Raw genomic sequence first — 20,618 nt, 5'->3', positions numbered from 1 at the left:
GTTAATGATGGACAGGCATTGCAGAGTCAGGAAATGAGATACCTGCCACAGAACAGAGAACAAAGAACAAAGGAAAGTACAGCACAGGAACAGGCCCTTCGGCCCTCCAAGCCTGCGTCAATCATATTGCCCGCCAACTAAAACATTTTGCACTTCTGGGGTCTGTATCCCTCTATTCCCATCCTATTCATGTATTTGTCAAGCTGCCTCTTAACCATCACTATTGTACCTGCTTCCATCACCTCCTCTGGTAGTGAATTCCAGATGCTCACTACCCTCTGCGTAAAAAACTTGCCCTGCACATCTCCTTTATAGTTTTCTCCTCTCACCTTAAATCTATGCCCCCTAGTAATTGACTCTTCCACCCTGGGAAAAAGCTTCTGACTATCCACTCATAATTTTGTAAACTTCTTTCAAGTTGCCCCTCAATCTCCGTCGCTCTAGTGAGAACAACCTGAGTTTCTCCAACTTCCCCTCATAGCTAATAACCTCCAGACCAGGTAGCATCCTGGTAAAGCTCCTCTGCACCCTCTCCAATGCCTACATATCTTTCTGGTGACCAGAATTGCATGCAATATTCCAAGTGTGGCCTAATCAAGGTTCTATACAGCTGCAGCATGACTTCCCAGCTTTTATACTCAATAGCCCTGCCAATGAAGGCAAGCATGCCATATGCCTTCCTGACTACCTTATCCACCTGCGTTGCCACTTTCAGTGACCTGTGGACCTGTACACCCAGATCCCTCTGCCCGTCAATGCACTGAAGGGTTCTGCCATTTACTGTATAATTCCTGCCTGTATTAGACCTTCCAAAATGCATTACGTCGCATTTGTCCGGATTAAACTCCATCTGCCATTTCTCCGCCCAAGTCTCCAACCGGTCTATATCCCATTGTATCCTTTGAAAATCCTCTTCACTATCTGCAACTCCTCCAACCTTGGTGTCGTCTGCAAACTTACTAATTAGCCCAGTTACATTTTCCTCCAAATCATTTATGTATACTACAAACAGCAAAGGTCCCAGCACTGATCCCTGCTGAACTCCACTAGTCACTGCTCTCCATTCACAAAAGCACCCTTCCACTGCTACCCTCTGTCTTCTATGACCAAGCCAATTCTGTATCCATCTTGCCAGCTCACCTCTGATCCAGTGTGACTTTACCTTCTGTACCAGTCTTCCATGAGGGACCTTGTCAAAGGCCTTTCTGAAATCCAGGTATGTCTTAGCCTCTATTCTGCTCTTGCAGGCACAGTTTTATGTGACTGGTCCAGTTTTGTTTTGGTCAGAGATGACCCTTGCAGGATGTTGATGCTGGGGATTCAATGATATTAATGTTATTAATTGTCAAAGGAAGTTGCTTAAATGGAATCTTGTTTTTCCAGGTCTTAGTGCATGGGGGCATGAATTGCTTCAGTATCTGAGGAATTGTGAATGGAATTGAACATTGTGCAATCATCAGCAGATATCCAAACTTCAGAAATTATGCTAGGGGAAAGGCTATTGTTGAAACATGCGATTATGTTTGGGCCTACAGCATTGCCCTGAGGAAATAAACAGTGATATCCAGAGACTAGAATGATTGGCCTCCGATAACCACAGCCATCTTACTTTGTAGTAGGTATGACTCCAGTCAGTGGAGATTTTCTCCTGATTCTCATTTACTTCAATTTTGCCAGGGCTCCTTGATGCTGCGTTTGGTCAAATGCTGTCTTGAAGTCAAGGCAGCCACTCTCATCTCACCACTGGAATTTAGTTCTTTTTGTCCATATTTGGAGGTGAGTTGATTATTGCTGAGGATGTTACAATTGATCTCACTGTCAATGATGCCTTCTATCACTTTGCTGATGATTGAGAGTTGACTGATGGGGCGATGATTGGTTGGATTAGATTTGTCCTGCTTTTTGTAAACAATACATACTTGGACAATTTTCCACATTATTGTGTAGATGCCAGGAGTGTAGATGCACTGCAACAACTTAGTTAAGGGCACAGCTGGTTCTGGAGCACAAATTTCCTGCTCTACAGTCTGGAGGTTGTTGAGGCCCACAGTCTTTGCTGCATTCAGCACCTTCAGCCATTCCTTGATATCATGTGGAGTGGACCAAATTGGCTGAAAACTTGTATCTGTGTTGGTAGCTAGCTCAGTAGGAGGCTGAGATAAATCATAAACTTGGAACTTCTGGTTTCAAATATTTCAGCCTTGCCTTTTGTATTCATCTTCTGTGTTTCACCATTATTGAGGTTGGGGATGATAGTGGAATCTCCTCTCCTGTAAATTGTTTAATTGTTTCCCATCAATCATGACTGGATGTGACAAAACTGCAGAGCTTTGATATGATCTATTGCTTATGGGATCAGTTATTTCTTTCTTGCATTCTTCTCCCACTGGAAAAGTACTGATTCATCAGCCGAGAGAGGGCAATAGGTGGTAATTAGTTGGAGGTTTGTGTGCCCCTGGTTGACTTAATGCCATGATACTTCACAGGATCCAATGCTGAAAACTCCCAGGACCCCTTCATCGGGAGTGTATACTGCTGTGCTGCCATATCTCGTGGATCTGTGCTGCCACACCCAGGCTGATGATGGAGGAGTTTGGGACTTTGGCAGTAAGTTATAATTGGGTGAATATGGCTATGACAGGCTGTTGCTTGACTAGTCTGCGGGACAGCTCTCACAACTTTGGCACAAGTTCCCAGGTGTTAATGAGGAAGATTTTAAAGGGTCGATTGGGCTGGTTGTGCCTTTTTTGTATCTGATACTTCGTTATTGCCAGGTTGTCTATGTGGCTTTATTCTTATTAATCATTTCCATAGCCATGTAATACAATTAGGTAGCTTGCTAACTATTTCAGAGGTCTGTTAAGAGTCAATTGTCATGGTTCATCACACTCCTGTTTTTACATACTTCCCCCAAGATTCATTTCCAAATATAAATTTAAGAAGATGTAATGCCAGAAGTTGATACACTATTACTCACTTAGCACTTATTAAAAATTATTTTACTGGTGTGGGTGCGACTGGCTAGGCTAGCATTTATTGCCCATCCTTGATTGCCCTTGAGAAGGTGGTGGTGAGTCACTTTCTTGAACCACTGCAGCCCAGGAGCTGATGGTATAAATTCTACTGTACAGAATCAAGAGCAACCTCCCATCTTCCACTATTCAATAACTTAAGATCACCCAAAACTCTGTTGTTCATGACCCAACTCACACCAAGTTCACCATTAGTGGCCTTGCCTTTAGGTCAAGGTCCTAAATTCTGGCATTCTCTCCCTATACTTTGTTGCCTCTCTTTCCTCCTCTAAGACATTCCTAAAAACCCTGCACTTTCATCAAGCTTTTGGCCACCTACCTTATTGTTTCCATGTAGCTTCATGTCAAATTGTGTTTGATCTCACTCCTGTGAAATGCATTAGGATGTTTTACTATCCTCAAGGTGCCATATAGATACAAGTTGTGCTGTTGAATTGGAAGGCAGAAAAAAGTAATTTCTACGACGTGCTAAAAGTTTCACATTTCCTTCCAATTTAATGGTGTTCTCATCTGTACATATCTGTACAGTACTGAAAGATTGCAGTGCTGTCAGAAATGCAGGGCCAGTCCATCATGACCATTGTCCTTTATTGCCATTGTCACCCTGTCCTCTTGACTGCTTCTCATTCCAGTTAGATTCTGTCCCATTCCCAACATCACCACCCTGACCCTGATCCTTCCATCGTTCTATACAAAGTCAGACCTGCATTTCATCACAAAGGGTAATGCACACAACTTGAAAAAAAAAACTGTTGAGTCTGACAGCCTACTGAAAAATGCTGAAATTGAGATTGATATATTTTATTAGGCAAGAGCATTAAGGGCTATGAAACCAAGGTAGGTAGGTAGATTTAAGATACACAACAGCCATGATGTAATTGAAATTGATGCACGGGAGTGGATTCTGTGCAATAATGCAAAGTGGGTGACAGCGTATCAGCTGCCTGTTTTACATCTTTTTAAAAATTTACATTTGGAAATAAAACTTGGCAGAGCTATTTAAAAACAGGCTGGGATGAAATGGCCCCACCCATGTTATACAGTCACATAAATTCACTAAAGAATCCACCAAGGCTTCTTAGCCAGCACTTTCCAAACTCACAAGCACTACCACCTAGAAGGACAAGGGCAGCAGAAACATGGGAACACCACAACCTGGAAGTTCCGCTCCAAGTCACTAGCCATCCTGACTTGGAAATATATCGTTGTTCCTTCACTGTCACTGGGTCAAAATCCTGGAACTCCCTCCCTAACAGCACTGTGGATGTACCTACACTATGTGGACTGCAGCGTTTCAAGAAGGCAACTCAGCACCACCTTCTCAAGGGCAACTAGGGGTGGGCAATAAATGCTGGCCCAGCCAGTGAAGCCCACATCCTGTAAGTGAATTGGAAAAAGTATCCAGCACATTGTGTTAGTCCCTTGAAAGAGCTCTCCAATTAATCCCATAGCCCTGCTCTTTCCCCACAGTGTTACAAAAATTTTCTTTGAACTTTATACCAATTCCTTTTGAATTGAATCCTATTGAATCAACTTCCCCCACAGCATTCTGCTGTGATTGACAACATGGAGTGCACACCAATTCCCATGAGCAACATACCCGTTTTACTAAATCAAAAGGAGACAAATTCTCCATTGATAGAGTGGAGATGGGTTACCTCAAGTTTATGCAAAGGTAGTGCTCTGGAGTTTCCCAGCTGAATCCAGACATTTTGCCATCACAGGCTGAGCCAGCTCACCCGTTGAGACATTCGTTTGCAGGAATTATTTGGAGTAGAATGGAAAAAATCCAAGCCCCAGCGACAGGTCCCCTCCTCCTCTAGAATAATTGCTAATTGTTTTGTTAGATTATCACTCAGTGCCTTCATGAAGGAAAAACTGTTGGGGACAGAGATGAGTGATACTGTGCAAGCACGTGATGTGATTATCCCTTTCTGTGCATCATTGGTAAATCGAAGACGTTTTTTTATTAATCAGAAGATGCTCTCACTTTGATTTTTAGAGGGTGGTTGTAAAATTCCACTTTAAAACAAAGAACAGAAATGTTTTGAAACTTGAAATTGAAAAAAAAAGGAAAATGTGAGAAATCTGAGGTAGCTCAGGCAGTATGTTCAGAAGATCATCGACCTGAAAAGTTATTCCCATCTTCTTGTCCCCACAGATGCTGTCAGACTGTTTTCAATGTTTTCTATTTTTACGTGAAAATGTTATCAAGGTGGATGCAAAAGATCTGATGATTCTACTTTAAAGAGCAACAAGGGAGTTTTCCTAGTGTCCTGACAAATATTTATTTCTCAAGCAACGTGGCTGAAACAGATTATTTAGTGATTATCACAATGCTGTCTGTGGGTCCTTGCTGTGTACAAATTCACTGCTGTATTTCCTGCATTATAGAAATGACTACATTTCAACCATTTCATTGGCTGTAAAGCAATATGAAACATTGTGAAGTTTTGAAAGGCACCAAGTCAGTGGATTTTTTTTTCATTTCTCTATTCCATTGGAAGCAACTTAGAGAATTTTAGCATCTTACAGCAAAGAAGGAGGCCAATCAGCCTATCATGCCTTGCTAGCCCTTTGAAAGGGATATACAAGTAGTCCCACGCCTCTTCTCTTTGAGACCCTGCAATTATTTCCTTTCATGTATATATCCAATCGCCCTTTGAAAGTCACTATTGAATCTGCTCCCAACATCTTTTCAAGCAGCACATTCCAGATCATGACAATTCTATGAATAAACATTTAAAAAATCTTCTCATTGTCTCTCTGGTTCTTTTGTCAATGATCTTGTAGGTTCTACACAACAATTGTTGGTTATAAAAGCAAAATACTGTGGATGCTGGAAATCTGAAACAAAACAGAAAATATTGGAAAAACTCAACAGGTCTGACAGTATCTGTGGAGGGAGGAAAACAAAGTTAACCTTTGGAATCTGTTTGACCCTTCTCCAGCTTATAATTATCGGTTATAAGCAACTTATATGGTTACAAATGAGTTTGTCTGAAAATGTAAGGTTGGATAACTTAGTGTGAGCAATATGCCCGTGAAAGAAGTCGGAATTTGTGTTTTTTTGTGCATGTCTTCGTCTAAGCAGGATTATGACTTGTAACGTTTGAAGCTCTGGTGTGTAATGAGTTAAATCCTCCAAGGAATGAAAGCATCAGGTTCCGAGGGTGGACTGTGGAATTAGTTAGATATCGTTCTTCCAGGCACCAGACAGAAACCTTTTGGGTGACGTGCCTGTCTGCCGAGTTATTTATAAAAAGCGTCTCCAGTCTTTTGTTCTCTTCCCCCCCACCCCCTTCCACTCCACCTCCCACCACCCCCCCACCCACCCCACCACCGCCCCCCCCCCCCCCCCCCTCCAATTCCTTTGCTCCCTCCTTCCCTGTGCTACAAGCTTTGACTTTCCAGTTTCAGCACCACAGCGCTGCAGAACAGCTCTCCGGGTCTCCGGGTCCGGTTGCTGGGATTCAGCACCATGAACAGCTCCGCCGAACTGTTGGAATATGCCGGAGGGTTCCAGGTGCTGAAGGAAGAGGACCTGAAGGTCGCCTTGCCCGTCGTCTTGGGAGTCATCTGCCTGGTGGGCTTGGCCGGCAACACAATGGTCGTCACGGTCCTGATCCACGACTTCAGGCAGGGCAAGAGCTCCGTGGTCAACGGCTTGATTTTCATCTTGAGCGCCACCGACCTCCTCATCCTCCTCTTGTGCGTCCCTCTCCGCGCTGTCACCTACTCCAAGCCGAGCTGGACCTTCGGCTGGCTGCTGTGCAAGTCCTCGGATTACTTTCTCCACGCGTGCTTGTCGGCCAAAAGCTTCACTCTGGCGGCGGTTGGACACGCCCGCTACAAACATGTGAGCAGCCCCCAAAAATCCATCCACTGCAGGTGCCAGCGCGTCTTGGCATTGACATGTTCCGTGTGGTCGGTCGCCCTTCTCCTCCCCATCCCGCACTGGCTCTTCTCCAACACCAAGCGCAATGGCCGGGAAACTTCCTGCGTGTTGGAGATACCCACGTACGCTTCGAATTTCATGAAAGCCTTCGGCATTGCTTACCCGCTGGCAGCCTATGGGATCCCCATGACCTTTGCCATGGCATGCTACATCAAAGCCCTCCTGCTGAACAAGCCCAGGAGAAACAGGACCCTGAACCGCAGGTACGAAATTCGGAGGGTCACCATGATGCTGTGGGGTCTGAGTGTCGCCTTCGCGGCCATGAGGCTCCCGGACTGGGTAGCGTGGATGTGGGCGAGGCACAGGAAGGCGGGCAGCCCCATGCCTCCCATCGCTCTGCTGGTTCTGGCTCAGGTTGTCCTGTTCGCCAACTGCACGGTCAACCCCCTGGTGTTCTTGGCCCTGTCCGAAGACTTCAAGGACGGCTTGAGGAGTGTCTGGCCGCTGGCCGCCTGCAGGAAGGCGAGGAGGTCAAGCGCCGATGGACGAGGGGCGGCAACCACCTCCTTGGGCCAGAGGGGTGGCTCGGGGTTGGCGATGGGCAACAACAGCGGTCCTTCTCTCCGCGCCCTGCCCACCATCTCTGGCCGGGAGGATATGATCATTTGCCGGGACGTAGCCCAGAGCATCCCACCTGATGTGCAGCACTTCTGGCAGGACAGGAAGAACGCAGCACCGCCGGAAAACAACGATCCAATTCCGTGGGAGCGCCAAGAAAACTCTTAACACAGAAACTGAACTGGGCAAAGAGGGAGCTGGACTGTGAAGCGTGGCTGGTCTTAATTTCTCCTCTAGAAAAATGTCATTCCAACCTTTTGCAAAAATTTCAAAGCTGCAGTGTTATTTCATTTATTTGACAATGGTACATGACGGACGAGCGATCCGACAATTGCCAATTTTAACTCTGATCGCTAAGCAGCTATTGAGGTCCCCAGATGTACACGGATTGGAATATCCAAGAAACAGCCTCCTGGAAGCCAAGGCCTGTGTCTCGCAGCCCTTAAGAAGTTTATATCCGCCAGACCCGCCTTCCCCCGGACTTTGAAAAGCGAGTCTGTTTTGTTTTTGTAACTTAACTTCTAAGAGACGCGCTAACTGTTCTAAGGAGTCTTCAATGGCAATGGCCAGGATGAGAAACGCCGCGGCATAGTCTAGCTGGTCGTGCATGCCAACAGAGTCCAAGGGAAAAGGACCCCAGAGGTTTCGAGAATCAAGCAAGCTTCGGACGAATCGGCGGTAACACGTGCAAAAGGGGTATCTGTCCAGCGCGAATTTAGCGCGTTGTAATAGGAGTGCGGCAGTGTGTGCCTTTTGTGTCCTAACACAAGCCGAGCCCCTTCCACACTTCATCCCCAATCCATCCCCGATCCGAGAGGACCAACTCCAAAATCCGTACGAAACCTTGAGGATTGCCCTCAGCACTGAGACTCCGTTCATCCAACCGCACGCAGCATATTAATAAACACCCCCCACCCCCACCCTTCCGTGCTTAGGGTCATGTTATACAACGAGTTTAGCGATGCCAAAAACCGAGCATCAAAATCACATTGCAGAAGGAGGTCCCTGTGCCGGCTCTTGGCCGACGGTCGATGCTACTGGATTTCCTCATCTAAAACCGCCCCTGGATTTGGTCAGATCGCCCCTTACTTCTCCAATGGAGATGACGAACCGCATTCACTTTGCAGGAAGTTGAAATGGTTTTAATTGGCTGCGGTGTGAACATTCTATGCGCATTGAGAAAAAAGAATATGTTTATTTTTAAAATCATGGATGATTTAGATAGAGTAAATAAAAAGGAAGTGTTTCCAATGGCTGGAGGGTCAATAGGCAGCCCCTGGGATAGAGGATGACTTGCTCCCACTCCAGTTCCATGGGTTCTGAGATGCCTGGTAAGTCCAATGCACGACCTGCAGGTGCTGCCACGTGTGGGGCAAGTGGTCCTTGAAGGTTTGGGTAGATGGGGCTGTTTGATGGCTTGTTTAGTTCCCCTGATGCTCAACTTTGTCCCTGCACGTTCCCGGCAAAGTCTCTCGATGTGTTTGGCACTTTCCTGAATGAGTCTTCTCCATTTTGGTCAGTCACAAGCAGTCTCCCATGAGTCGAGCTTGACCTCTCCAGGAATGCTTTGAGAACATTCCTAAAGCATTCCGCTATCCTCCTGGGGGCTTCCCGCCACAACCAAGCTCTGAGTGGAGCCGTTGCCTTGGGAGTCTGGTGTCAGGCGTAAGAATGGCATGTCCTCCCCAGCAGAGCTGGTTTTGAGTGATTAGTGCCTCAGTGCTGGGCCTGGGAGAGGTTGTTGCTGTTGTCAATAAGCAGAGAGCGCAGACCAAACATGATGAACAAAAGAACCAGAGATGACAGGAAGGAGAAAACATTCTTTTTGCACAAAGGATGGCTTAGGATTTGTAATGCACTGTCGATAGTGTGGCGAATACAGTTAGTAACCTCCAAAAGAGAACTGGATACATATTTGAAACAGAAAAAGATTGCAGGGTTATAGGGAAAGAATGAAGGAGTTGGGCTAACTCTCCATAAGAGTCAGCACAAACTTGATGGGCCAAATTGCCTCCTTCTTTCTGCAGTGTCTCTGATTCCACGTTGCTACATGTGGCAACTGGTTATATTCTTACAGTCAGGTCCATCTGGGAACGAAACCCTGCCCTGGCATGACACTGTCCTTAATCCCAAACCCAAAAGAAGAGAGGCTCGAGGGGTTGAAAGGTCCACTCTTTTTCCTATGTTAGTTTAACATTCACTGCTGTTACATTGTAGCTCTCTCATCTTGTGGGCTTTCACCTAAAATGGGATAAAATTGCCTAAAATGTATTTCGGTTTCAATATTTACAAACAAACAGGAAAGAGAGTGGAGACAAAAACAGAAAATGCTGGAAAAACTCAGCAGGCCTGGCAGCATCTGTTGAGAGGGAAACAGAGTTAAAGTTTCGAGTCTGCATCACCCTTCTTCAGAGCTGAAGAGAAGTGGAAATGTGATGAAATTTATACTGTTTAAGGGGGGGTTGGGCAGGTGGAGCTGGATAGGAGGCCAGCGATAGGTGGGGAAGAAAGAGGGATTGACAAAGATGTCATGAACTGAAGAACAAAGGGAGTATTGATGGTAGTGGTTAATGCTATAAAAAGGTGTTAATAGTGGCTTAAAAGTAAGAAAGCAGAATGTGATTATAGCAGGGGTAGCATTGCTATTCCTCTGAAGAAGGGCCATACGGACTCAAAACATTAACACTGTTTCTCTCTGCACAGATGCTACTAGACCTGCTGAGTTTTACCACCATTTTCTGTTTTTGTTTCAGATCTCCAATATCTGCAGTATTTTTCTCTTATTTAAGGAGCGGAGACAATTATCTCATAATTCTTGGTTGGGTTTGAATTTCCCCCACCCTCACAATCTCATCACAGAAATGGGAGGCCAATGTTCTAATCTATCATGTCACATAGTTATCACCCAGTTATCCTATGAAGAAAGATTTGCATTTATATAGCACATTTGGATATCCCAAAGCTATATACAGCCACAATGAAGTTACTTCCAAAGTATTTTGAGGCTAAAAGGGAAAGATAAGATTAGGAGCTCAAAAATGTTGCATTGCAAACCTCCCAGCTTAATAAGAATACTTTTATTCCATTATCTCTTGTTCCTACATTGGTGATGCCATTTGTCAGAGTGAAAATATATTGAGTTACAAAGTGCAGAGGAATAATTTGAGCTTTTACTCTGGCTACTTTCAAATTCCAGTGGAAAGATACAAGCCAATAATCAGACAACTTCCTGCAAAGGGAAATAGAAAATAATATATGGGTTCATCAATGTGCCCAACAGCCTCTTGCCTCTTGAAATCTCTCAAAGATGTTTGCAAATTCCCATTGGTCATAGGATCAGGAAGCAGGGGGCACCTATTTAAGGAAATTAGCAAAAGAAGCAATGGCTATCTGAGGAAAAGCTTTTTTATTTGATGCAGTGAGTGGTTAGGATCTGGAATACACTACCTGAGATATGGCCGGAGAAGAGTCAGTCATGGCTTTCAAAAAGGATTTGGACCATTATCTGAAAAGGAAAAAAAAATGTGCAAGGTTATGGGAAGAAGGTAGGGGAGTGGCACTAGCTGAATTGCTCTTCCAGAGAGCCAGCACAGACACAACAAGTCGAATGGCCTCCTTCTGTGGCGTAACCATTATAGGATTTCATGATTCAAATCTCTCCATGGCCTCCCTATCCCTTTAACCTCCTCCAACACTGCTAGCCTCCAAAATATCTGACTCTTCCAATTCTGGCCTTGGACACATCTCCGATTTTAACTGCTCCAATGTTGGCAGCAGTGCCTTCAACTACTCAACCCCTAACTTCAGGAATCACCACCCTAACCCTCTCCTCTCTTTCCTCCTTTTAAGTGCTTCTTCAATCCTATATCATTGACCAAGCTGTTGGTTGGTCACCTCTTCAATATCTCTTTATGTGGCTTGAAGTCAAATTCCATTTTATACTTGCACCTCTGAAGCCCATTGGGATGTTTCACTGCTTAAAGGTGATGTATAATTGCCTGGAGAAACATAAAAGGGGAAAAAGATATGTAAGAAAAAACATATCCTCGAAGGGTGGTAGAGAATTCAAGCAGGATGAGTTGCCCAGTCCCTTAGTTAGGAATCCAGTTTGATGTGAAGGGAATCAACTAAAGAGAAGACATTGCAAACTGCAGTTACTCACAGACTGATGAACTGTTTTAAATGTTTGGAACACCAAATTGATTCAATTCCAGTTACTAGTGGATCTGAGCCCACAGCTCAAGCCTTCTGCTACTCAAAATGAAATTGCCCCAAAGTTTTAATTTCCTAAGAGGAACCGTCAGGGTACTGTAGAGGTAGGGGAGGACTAGTCATAGAATGGAATAGAAGAACCATATGGGAAATTGGGAGCGTTCCCGAGGGCACACATGAATAGTTTCATAGCGTTGTATTATCAAAGCCCCCTTTCATTGTGAGACTCCTGCGTCCTTCATGAGGAGGCAGCCTACCCACAAAGGGAGTTTTACTCTACATCTAACCTGTGCTACATCTGATTGGTGAGTGCCAGCTGGAATTTTAATCTGTATCTAACCCATTCTGGATCTTAGCTTGGAGTTCTTGTGGGAACATAGTGTAAGCCTTACCTCCTATCTAATTTTTAATGTACCTGACCTGTGAGTGTTTGATATTTAAAGTCGGTGATAAATTATTTCATTCTTCAGCATTGAGATGCCACATCTTGATAAAAAAACATAAGCAAATTGTTCGGCTTTTTTAAAATTATACATTAAATGCAAATTATTTCTATCCTCTTATTCCCAGAAATGTGAAATAAGGGACTTGACAGCTCTAATGTAAAATGTGTAGAAATTTAAAAAAAAATGTATACATATTCAATAATATTTAGTTGTCAGGTTGCAGGGATGGATTGACTCTGTCAGTGTTGCATGTGTGATGTACGTGTTAAAATGTTTTTTACACTTCTTTACACATCTGCAGCATTTTCACAGTCTTGCTCTGGCTGATTAATTCCATCAAACAGTGGATGTGATTATTTGTAACTGGAATATTCCATGTCTGATGTTGAATAAATATTTCATAAATGTTCACACATCTCCTCATGTCTCCTTATTGAAGTGAACTAATTACAGAAAAGACTGGAATTTCCAAAGTGAATGCAACAAGCCTTCAACAGTTAGAAGCAGGTCTTGCACTGGCATGAGTGGCAGTTGTGCAGGTTGCACTCAATTTTCCAAACTCAAATCCAGAGCTCCCTGGATTAAAAACAAGATTGAAATTAAGATAAAGAAGAAAAAGCATGCTTATGACAGGTGTCAGGTAGAAAATACAACTGAGAACCAAGAGGAACACAGAAGGTTCAAAGGGGAGGTGCAAAAGCATATTAGAGAAGTGAAGAGGGATTATGAGAAAAGACTGGCAGCCAACATAAAGGGGAATCTCAAAGTCTCCTGTAGGCATATAAATAGTAAAAGGGTGGTAAAAGGAGGAGTAGGGCCAATTAGGGACCTAAAAGAGAATTTGCACATGGACAAAGGGGCCATAGATGAGGTATTAAATTAATACTTTGCACCCATCTTTACCAAGGAGGTAGATGCTATCCAGGCCATGGTGACAGATGAGGAAACACAGTCACTAGAAGGGTTCAAAATTGATAAGGAGGAAGGGTTGAATAGATTGTCAATACCTAAACTTGACAAGACACTGGGACCAGATGAGATGCATCCAAGGATATTGATGGAAGTGAGAGTAGAAATTACTGGGGGACTGGCCATAATCTTTCAGCCTTCTCTAGACTAGGTGGTGCCAGAGGACTGGAGAATTGCAAACATGCCCTTGTTCAAAAAAGATTGTAAGGATAAGTTCAGCAATTACTGACCAATCAGTTTAACTTCAGTGGTGGGCACGATTCTAGAAACAATTATTCAGGATAGAATCAGTAGCCACTTGGAAAAATATGTGTTGATAAGACCTCAGCTGGAATATTGTGTACAGTTCTGGGCAGCATATTACAGGAGGGATGTGGACACAGGGGATGTGATGGCGTAGTGGCATTGTCACTGGACAGCGATGTGGTTGACTCTTAAATACCCCCTGAATTAGTGCAGCTAGGGATGGGTAATACATGCTGGTCAGGCCAGTGACACCCACATCCAAAGAAGAAGAATGGATGAGAAACTTCAGCCATGTGGGGAGGTTGGGACTGTTCTCCTTGGAGAGAAGGAGACTGAGAGGAGATTTGATAGAGATGTTCAAAATCATAAGGAGGCTGGACAGAGTAGAAAAGGAGCAGCTGCTCCCACTTGTAAAAGGATCAAGAATGAAAGGCTTAGATTTGCAAAAGAAGCGAATGTGAGGAAAAAACCTTTTTCACACAACGAGTAGTTCAGGTCTGGAATGCACTGGAAGTGCGGTGGAGGCAAATTCAATTGAAGCATTCAAGAGGGCATTAGATGATTATTTGAAGAGAAACAACGTGCAGGGGTATGAGGAAAAGGCAGAGCAATGGCACTAGATCATAATGCTCATTTGGAGAGCAGGTGCAGACATGATGGGCCAAATGGCCTCCTTCTGTGCCATTAAGATTCTGTGATTCTCAGTTCTTCATCATCATCATCATCATCATGGTGCAGAGGCCCTGGTGCAAGTTAAGATGTGTTTATCGAGCATGTTAAAAATGAGATGGAGAACATTTAAAGGGAGGTTGGAGCTGATGAAACGGGGATGAAGCAATTCCTAAAGTCTTCAGAAAGGTATCACAAACCTATCACAGAGGAAGGAGGCTAATGAAAAATAACGGAGAAGGTTGTCCAAGGCCTAAGCAGGATTTTGTGTTGTTTTCAAACCCTTCATGGCCTCGCTCCAACCTATTTCTGTAACCTCCCCCTGCCCTACAACTCTCTTAAATCTCTGCACTCCTCCAGTTCTCTTCTCTTGTGCATCCCCTATTTTATTTACACTGCCATTCCCACTCATGCTTTCTAACAGTCCTAAAATCTGGAATTCCCTCTCTGCACCTCTCTCCCTCTCTCCCCTCCATTATGACATACCTTAAAACCTACCTCATTAACAAAGCTTTTGTTCACCTGCCTGAGCATCTTCTTATTTTGCTCAGTGTTAAATTTTGTGCGATTACGTTCCTGTGAATCACTTTGGAACTTTCCACAAAAGTAAAAGCGCTATACAATTAAAATTTATTGCTGCATGCAAGAGGCAAGACAGCAGAATATTTGATGAAATGAAAACAAAAAATGCTGGAAAACCTCAGCAGGTTTGGCAGCATTTGTGGAGAGAGAGAAACAGAATTAATGTTCCGAGTCCAATATGACTTATTCAGAAATTTTTATTTCAGTTTTCCAGCATCTGCAGCATTTTGCCTTTAGAACATTTGCTGACATGTTTGTGTGGAGAGTCTGGACCATTACGTTGCGCCACACCCATTGGTCAACTTTGATGCAAGGAGGTGGAGTCAAGATTTAGGTCATTCTTGATTATCTCTGTGTATAGAAACATGAAAAGGGAATGACCAGCCCATCAAACCAACATTTACAGCACTGTAAGTACAGCACCGACCTCCCCCTACTCTAGGCTTTGTAGTAAAAGCAAAAAACTGTGGATGCTGGAAAACAAAAACAAAAATACCTGGAAAAACTCAGCAGGTCTGGCAGCATCTGTGGAAGGGAGAACAGTTAATGTTTCGAGTCCTCATGACTCTTCAACAGAACTAAGGAAAAATAGAAAAGGGGTAAAATATAAGCTGGTTTAAGGGGGGCAGTAGGTGGGGGGTGCGTTGGGATAAGAGAGCTGGATAGAGGGCCAGTGATAGGTGGAGATAACCAAAAGATGTCACAGACAAGAAGACAAAGAGGTGTTGAAGGTGGTGATATTTTTTAAAGGAATGTGCTAATTAAGGGTAGGATGGTGCTGTTGTTGTCTGGAGCACTGACCTTTACCTTGCAGAGGCTGAGCGTCAACTTGCAGACACTTCCTCCTACCTCTCCCTGGACCATGACACCACTACTGATCATCAAGTCATTGCTTCCAGGACTGTCACTGACCTCATCTTCTCTGCAGGTCTTCCTTCCACAGCTTCCAACCTGATAGTCTCCCAATCTTGGACGGCCCGCTTCTACCTCCTACCCAAAATCCACAAACAGAACTGTCCCGGCAGACCTATCGTGTCAGCCTGTTCCTGCCCCACGGAACTCATTTCTCGCTATCTTGACTCCATTCTCTCTCCCCTTGTCCAGTCCCTTCCCAACTACATCCATGATTCCTCTGACACCTTATGTCACATCAACAATTTCCAGTTCCGTGTCTGCAACTGCCCCCTCTTCACCATGGACGTCCAATCCCTCTACACCTCCATCCCCCACCAGGATGGTCTGAGGGCCCTTAGCTTCTTCCTCGAATAGAGGCCCAAACAATCCCCATCCACCACTACACTCTTCCGTCTGGCTGAACTTGTTCTCACACTGAACAATTTCTCCTTCAACTCCTCTCACTTCCTCCAAATAAATGGTGTGGCTATGGGTACCCGCATGGACCCCAACTATGCCTGTCTCTTTAGGGGGTATGTGGAACATTCCTTGTTCCAGTCCTACTCCAGCCCCCTCCCACAACTCTTTCTCCGGTACATCGATGATTACTTCGGTGCTGCTTCATGCTCTCGTCTGGACCTGGAAAATTTGATTAATTTTGCTTCCAATTTTCACCCCTCCATCATTTTCACATGGTTTATCTCTGACACTTCCCTTCCCTTCCTTGACCTCTCTGTCTCAATTTCTGGTGATAGACTGTCCACCAATATTCATTACAAGCCTACCAACTCCCACAGCTACCTCGGCTACAGCTCCTCACACCCTGCTTCCTGTAAGGACGCCATCCCATTCTCTCAGTTCCTTCACCTTCGTCGCATCTGTTCTGATGATGCTACCTTCAAAAACAATTCCTCTGACATGTCCTCCTTCTTCCTTAACCGAGGTTTTCCACCCACGGTCGTTGACAGGGCACTCAACCGTGTCCGGCCCATCTCCCGCGCATCCAGCCTCACGCCTTCTCCTCCCTCCCAGAAACATGATAGGGTCCCCCTTGTCCTCACTTATCACCCCACCAGCCTCCGCATTCAAAGGATCATCCTCCGCCATTTCCGCCAACTCCAGCATGATGCCATCACCAAACACATCTTCCCTTCAGCCCCCCGGTGGCATTCCATAGGGATTGTTCCCTCTGTGACATCCTGGCCCACTCCTCCATCACCCCCCACACCTCAACCCCCTCCCACGGCACCTTCCCATGCAACCAGAGAAGATGCAACACCTGCCCCTTTACTTCCCCTCTCCTCACCGTCCAAGGGCCCAAACACTCATTTCAAGTGAAGCAGCATTTCACCTGTACTTCCCTCAACTTATTCTACTGCATTCGTTGCTCCCAATGCGATTTGCTCTACATTGGAGAGACCAAATGCAGACTGGGTGACCGCATTGTGGAACACCTTCATTCTGTCTGCAAGCATTACCCAGACCTCCCTATTGCTTGCCATTTCAACACTTCACCCTGCTCTCATGCCCACATTTCCGTCCTTGGCTTGCTGCATTGTTCCAGTGAAGCTCAATGCAAACTGGAGGAACAGCACCTCATCTTCTGACTAGGCACTTTACAGCCTTCCGGACTGAATATTGAGTTCAACAATTTTAGATCATGAACTCTCTCCTCCATCCCCACCCCCTTTCTGATTTTTCCCCTTCCTTTTTGTTTTTCCAATAATTTATATAGATTTTTCTTTTCCCACGTATTTCCATTATTTTTAAATGTATTTCCATTCATTGTTTTATCTCCACCTTTTAGTCTTTTTTGATTCCTTCACCCCACCCCACCCCCACTAGGGCTATCTGTACCTTGCTTGTCTTGCTTTCTACCCTTAATTAGCACATTCCTTTAGATAATATCACCACCTTCAACACCTCTTTGTCCTTTTGTCTATGACATATTTTAGTTATCTCCACCTATCACTGGCCCTCTATCCAGCTCTCTTGTCCCAACACCACCCACCCCCCCACCCTCTTAAACCAGCTTATATTTCACCCCTTTTCTAATTTTCCTTAGTTCTGTTGAAGAGTCATACGGACTCGAAATGTTAACTGTGTTCCTCTCTGCAGATGCTGCCAGACCTGCTGAGTTTTTCCAGGTATTTTTGTTTTTGTTCTAGGCTCTGCAGTCTCTGATTCCAAAAGCAAACAATCTGCAAGACACAGCGGTATCACTTTATCAGCTATTCCACAACTGATCCGTTATGGCTTGAAATGGTGTTCCTCTATTGGGACCCCATCCTGCTCCTTGTACAAGGACAGCAGGGTGTCCAATTTCACCAGTGACTGTGATAATTTGTTCCAGCGTGTGATAAGTCTTTTTAAAAATGCTTGCTGACATCTAACCAATCTTTTCCTAATGTCTCTGCAGGTGTGCCCTCTTGTTTTATCATCTCATTTCAACTGGTCATAATCTGCAAAATTGAGCATTTTAAAATCTTCAATCATAGGTGTTTTTAGCAATGAAAACAGTCAAACCCCTGCAGCCTACCCTAGGAATTGAAAGCATTAGGATTGGCTATTATTTCAGAAACTCTTTTCCTTATTTGTTTAAGGTACGTGGGCATTGCTGGCTAGGCCAGCATTCATTGACCATCCCTAAAGGCCCTTGAGAAGATGGTGGTGAGCTGCCTTTGTGAACCACTGCAGTCCGTGTGGTGTAAGCACACCCACAGTGCTGTTAGGAAGGGAGTCCCAGGATTTTGACCCAGTGACAGTGAAGGAACGGTAATATAGTTCCAAGTGAGGATGTTGTGTGACTTGGAAAGGAACTTACAGGTGTTGGTGTTCCCACATGTCTGCTGCCCTTTTCCTTCTGGTGATAGAGACCATTGATTTGGGAGGTACTACCGAAAGAGCCTTGGCAAATTGCTACAGTGCATCTTGTCAATGGTACACACTGATGCCACTGTGCATCATGGTGGAGGGAGTGAATATTTAAGCAGGTGGATGGGAGGAGGGTAACACTCTGGGGATCTGGGTTCAAACTCCACCACAGCAAATGGTGAAATGTGAATTCAATTTAAAAAAATTCTGGAATTAAGAGTCTAAAGGTAACAATGGGCAGGACTTTCCCCCCTGTTGGGGGCGAAGTTGATGAGCAGGCACGCGTGGGTGTGCTTCTGATTGGCACCCCGTTTGGGGGTGCGGCGCCATTTTACGTGGGTGGGCCAATTAAGGCCCGCCCAGCGTGACGTCTGCACAGAAGCGCTATGCACTCCCTGTGAGGGCGGGGGGTGGGGGGGGGGGGGGGGGGGGGGGGGGAGGGGGTGGAATCCCAAAGTCGAGAGTGTGCGCTTGTGCGCATGACAGTGCACACTCCTCTCCCTGAGGCTAAGTGCAGCCTCAGGGAAATGTAAAAAAGAATAAAAATAGAATAATAAAATTTCCCTAACATGTCCCCTCATGTGACATGTAAAAAAAAGTTAATAAAGTTTTTGTAAAAATTATGGACATGTCCCAACTCATGTGACTGGGACATGTCCATAACTTTTACAAAAACTTAATTAAAATTTTAAAAAAACCTACATGAAACCTTATCCCGCCCGTGGATGGGGTTTCATGCCTTTTCTAATGCCTGCCGGGGCTATTGGACTCCCCGCCAACCTTAAGGTTGGACGGGCAGGTCCATTCATTAGTTTGCTTTCTCTGTCAATGGCCTCAGTTGGCCATTGATAGGTCGGTGGGCCCGCAGCTGATTTTGCTGCGCCCCCACCTTCCTGAAAATTTAAATGGGGCGGGGTGACGCCAGGAGGACCACCCGATGTCATCGTGCGTCATTTTACGCGTCGGCGAGCAAAATCCTGCCCCATGAGTTCATTGTTGTAAAAGCCCATCTGGTTCACTAATGTCATTTAGGGAAGAAAATTTGCTGCCCTTACCTGGCCTGGTCTATGTGTGACACCAGCAATGTGGTGGATTCTTAAATGGCCTAGCAAGCCATTCAGTTCTCAAGGGAAATTAGGGATGAGCAATAAATGTTGGCCCAGCCAGCGATGCTGCCACCCCATGAATGAATAAAAAAATAGGGTGCCAGCCAAGTGGGCTGCTTTGCCTTTGCCTCCTCTGGTGCCCCATAACATGTAGGGACCAAAATTGGTTATAACACTCCACGTGCGGCAGTACGGCCTAAGTGTCCTTGGATTTATGAGCAGAAGTTTACGTCCCAGGGGGCGGGGACACGCCTGACCTGATTGGGCGTAAAACAGTACACGAAAATAGTACGCAATGTCAGCGCGCGCTCGCATGATATCTCGGTCGGCGGACGCGGGCGAGCGTTGGCAGCGCGCTTGCCGAAAATTAAGAGGCCTATTAAGGCCATTGAAGTATTAATTAAGAGAGATTTGTCACTGCCCATCAAACCTCACGGTTGGGCGAGTGGGGTGAACCGGCCAGGCGGCCATTGCATTTTTGAGGGAGCCTCATTCATGGGCAGGATGAAGTTTCTGACGTTAAAAGTTTCTGACATTAATTAAAACAAAAAATGTTTTGACATTGTTCGTGTGAGTGAGTCCAACGTGGGGGCATCCTTTTCAGAATTTCCAAATCTTTATTTTTGGATTTGAAATTTGTCAGCTCCCTGTGGCGGCTCTCTGCCTTCAGGGAGCTTTTACCGTACACTCCCCCACACCTGTACCGACTTCAGCGCTCACCCTTCTCCCCGCTCCCCCCCCACGCTGGCAGTGTTGAGCCGTTCAGCACGCATTTCATGCCGTTAATTGGACAGCTAGCGTGAAATCGCGTTCAGGGGCCGATCGCGGACTGTTTCTTTCCTAGCTGCTCCCAGGCCCGGCTGCCAGGATCACCCGTCAACCTGAAAATCCTATCCTGTGTCATATTATCCCAGCTATAAAACCTAAAATACACTGTTTCCTTCCCAATGGCTTTAATGTTCTACATGTGGACCTTTAATTATTTATCAGATTTCACCTCTAGGTCACTCATCTGCTCCATATGCCTTTAGCTGGCACCCAAGCAAGGAATATATATATATACCTCGAGTTT

General features: G+C 45.1%; 1 protein-coding gene across 1 annotated transcript; it reads left to right on the top strand.

Annotated features, from left to right (window-relative positions):
• Positions 1-6,513: 6,513 nt before the first annotated feature.
• Positions 6,514-7,716, top strand: LOC121275914 (G-protein coupled receptor 151-like). The gene has a single exon (XM_041183744.1). It carries the CDS (start codon positions 6,514-6,516, stop codon positions 7,714-7,716), a length of 1,203 nt encoding a protein of 400 aa, XP_041039678.1.
• The last annotated feature ends 12,902 nt before the right edge of the window (positions 7,717-20,618 follow it).

The sequence above is a fragment of the Carcharodon carcharias genome, chromosome 1, assembly GCF_017639515.1.
Source record: "Carcharodon carcharias isolate sCarCar2 chromosome 1, sCarCar2.pri, whole genome shotgun sequence".
Taxonomy (NCBI): Eukaryota; Metazoa; Chordata; class Chondrichthyes; order Lamniformes; family Lamnidae; genus Carcharodon; species Carcharodon carcharias.
This window is presented reverse-complemented; position numbering and strand designations above follow the sequence as displayed.

Bases quoted from the DNA above. Each gene is read 5' to 3' on its own strand.
- LOC121275914 (XM_041183744.1), top strand. From the start codon at position 6,514: ATGAACAGCTCCGCCGAACTGTTGGAATATGCCGGAGGGTTCCAGGTG.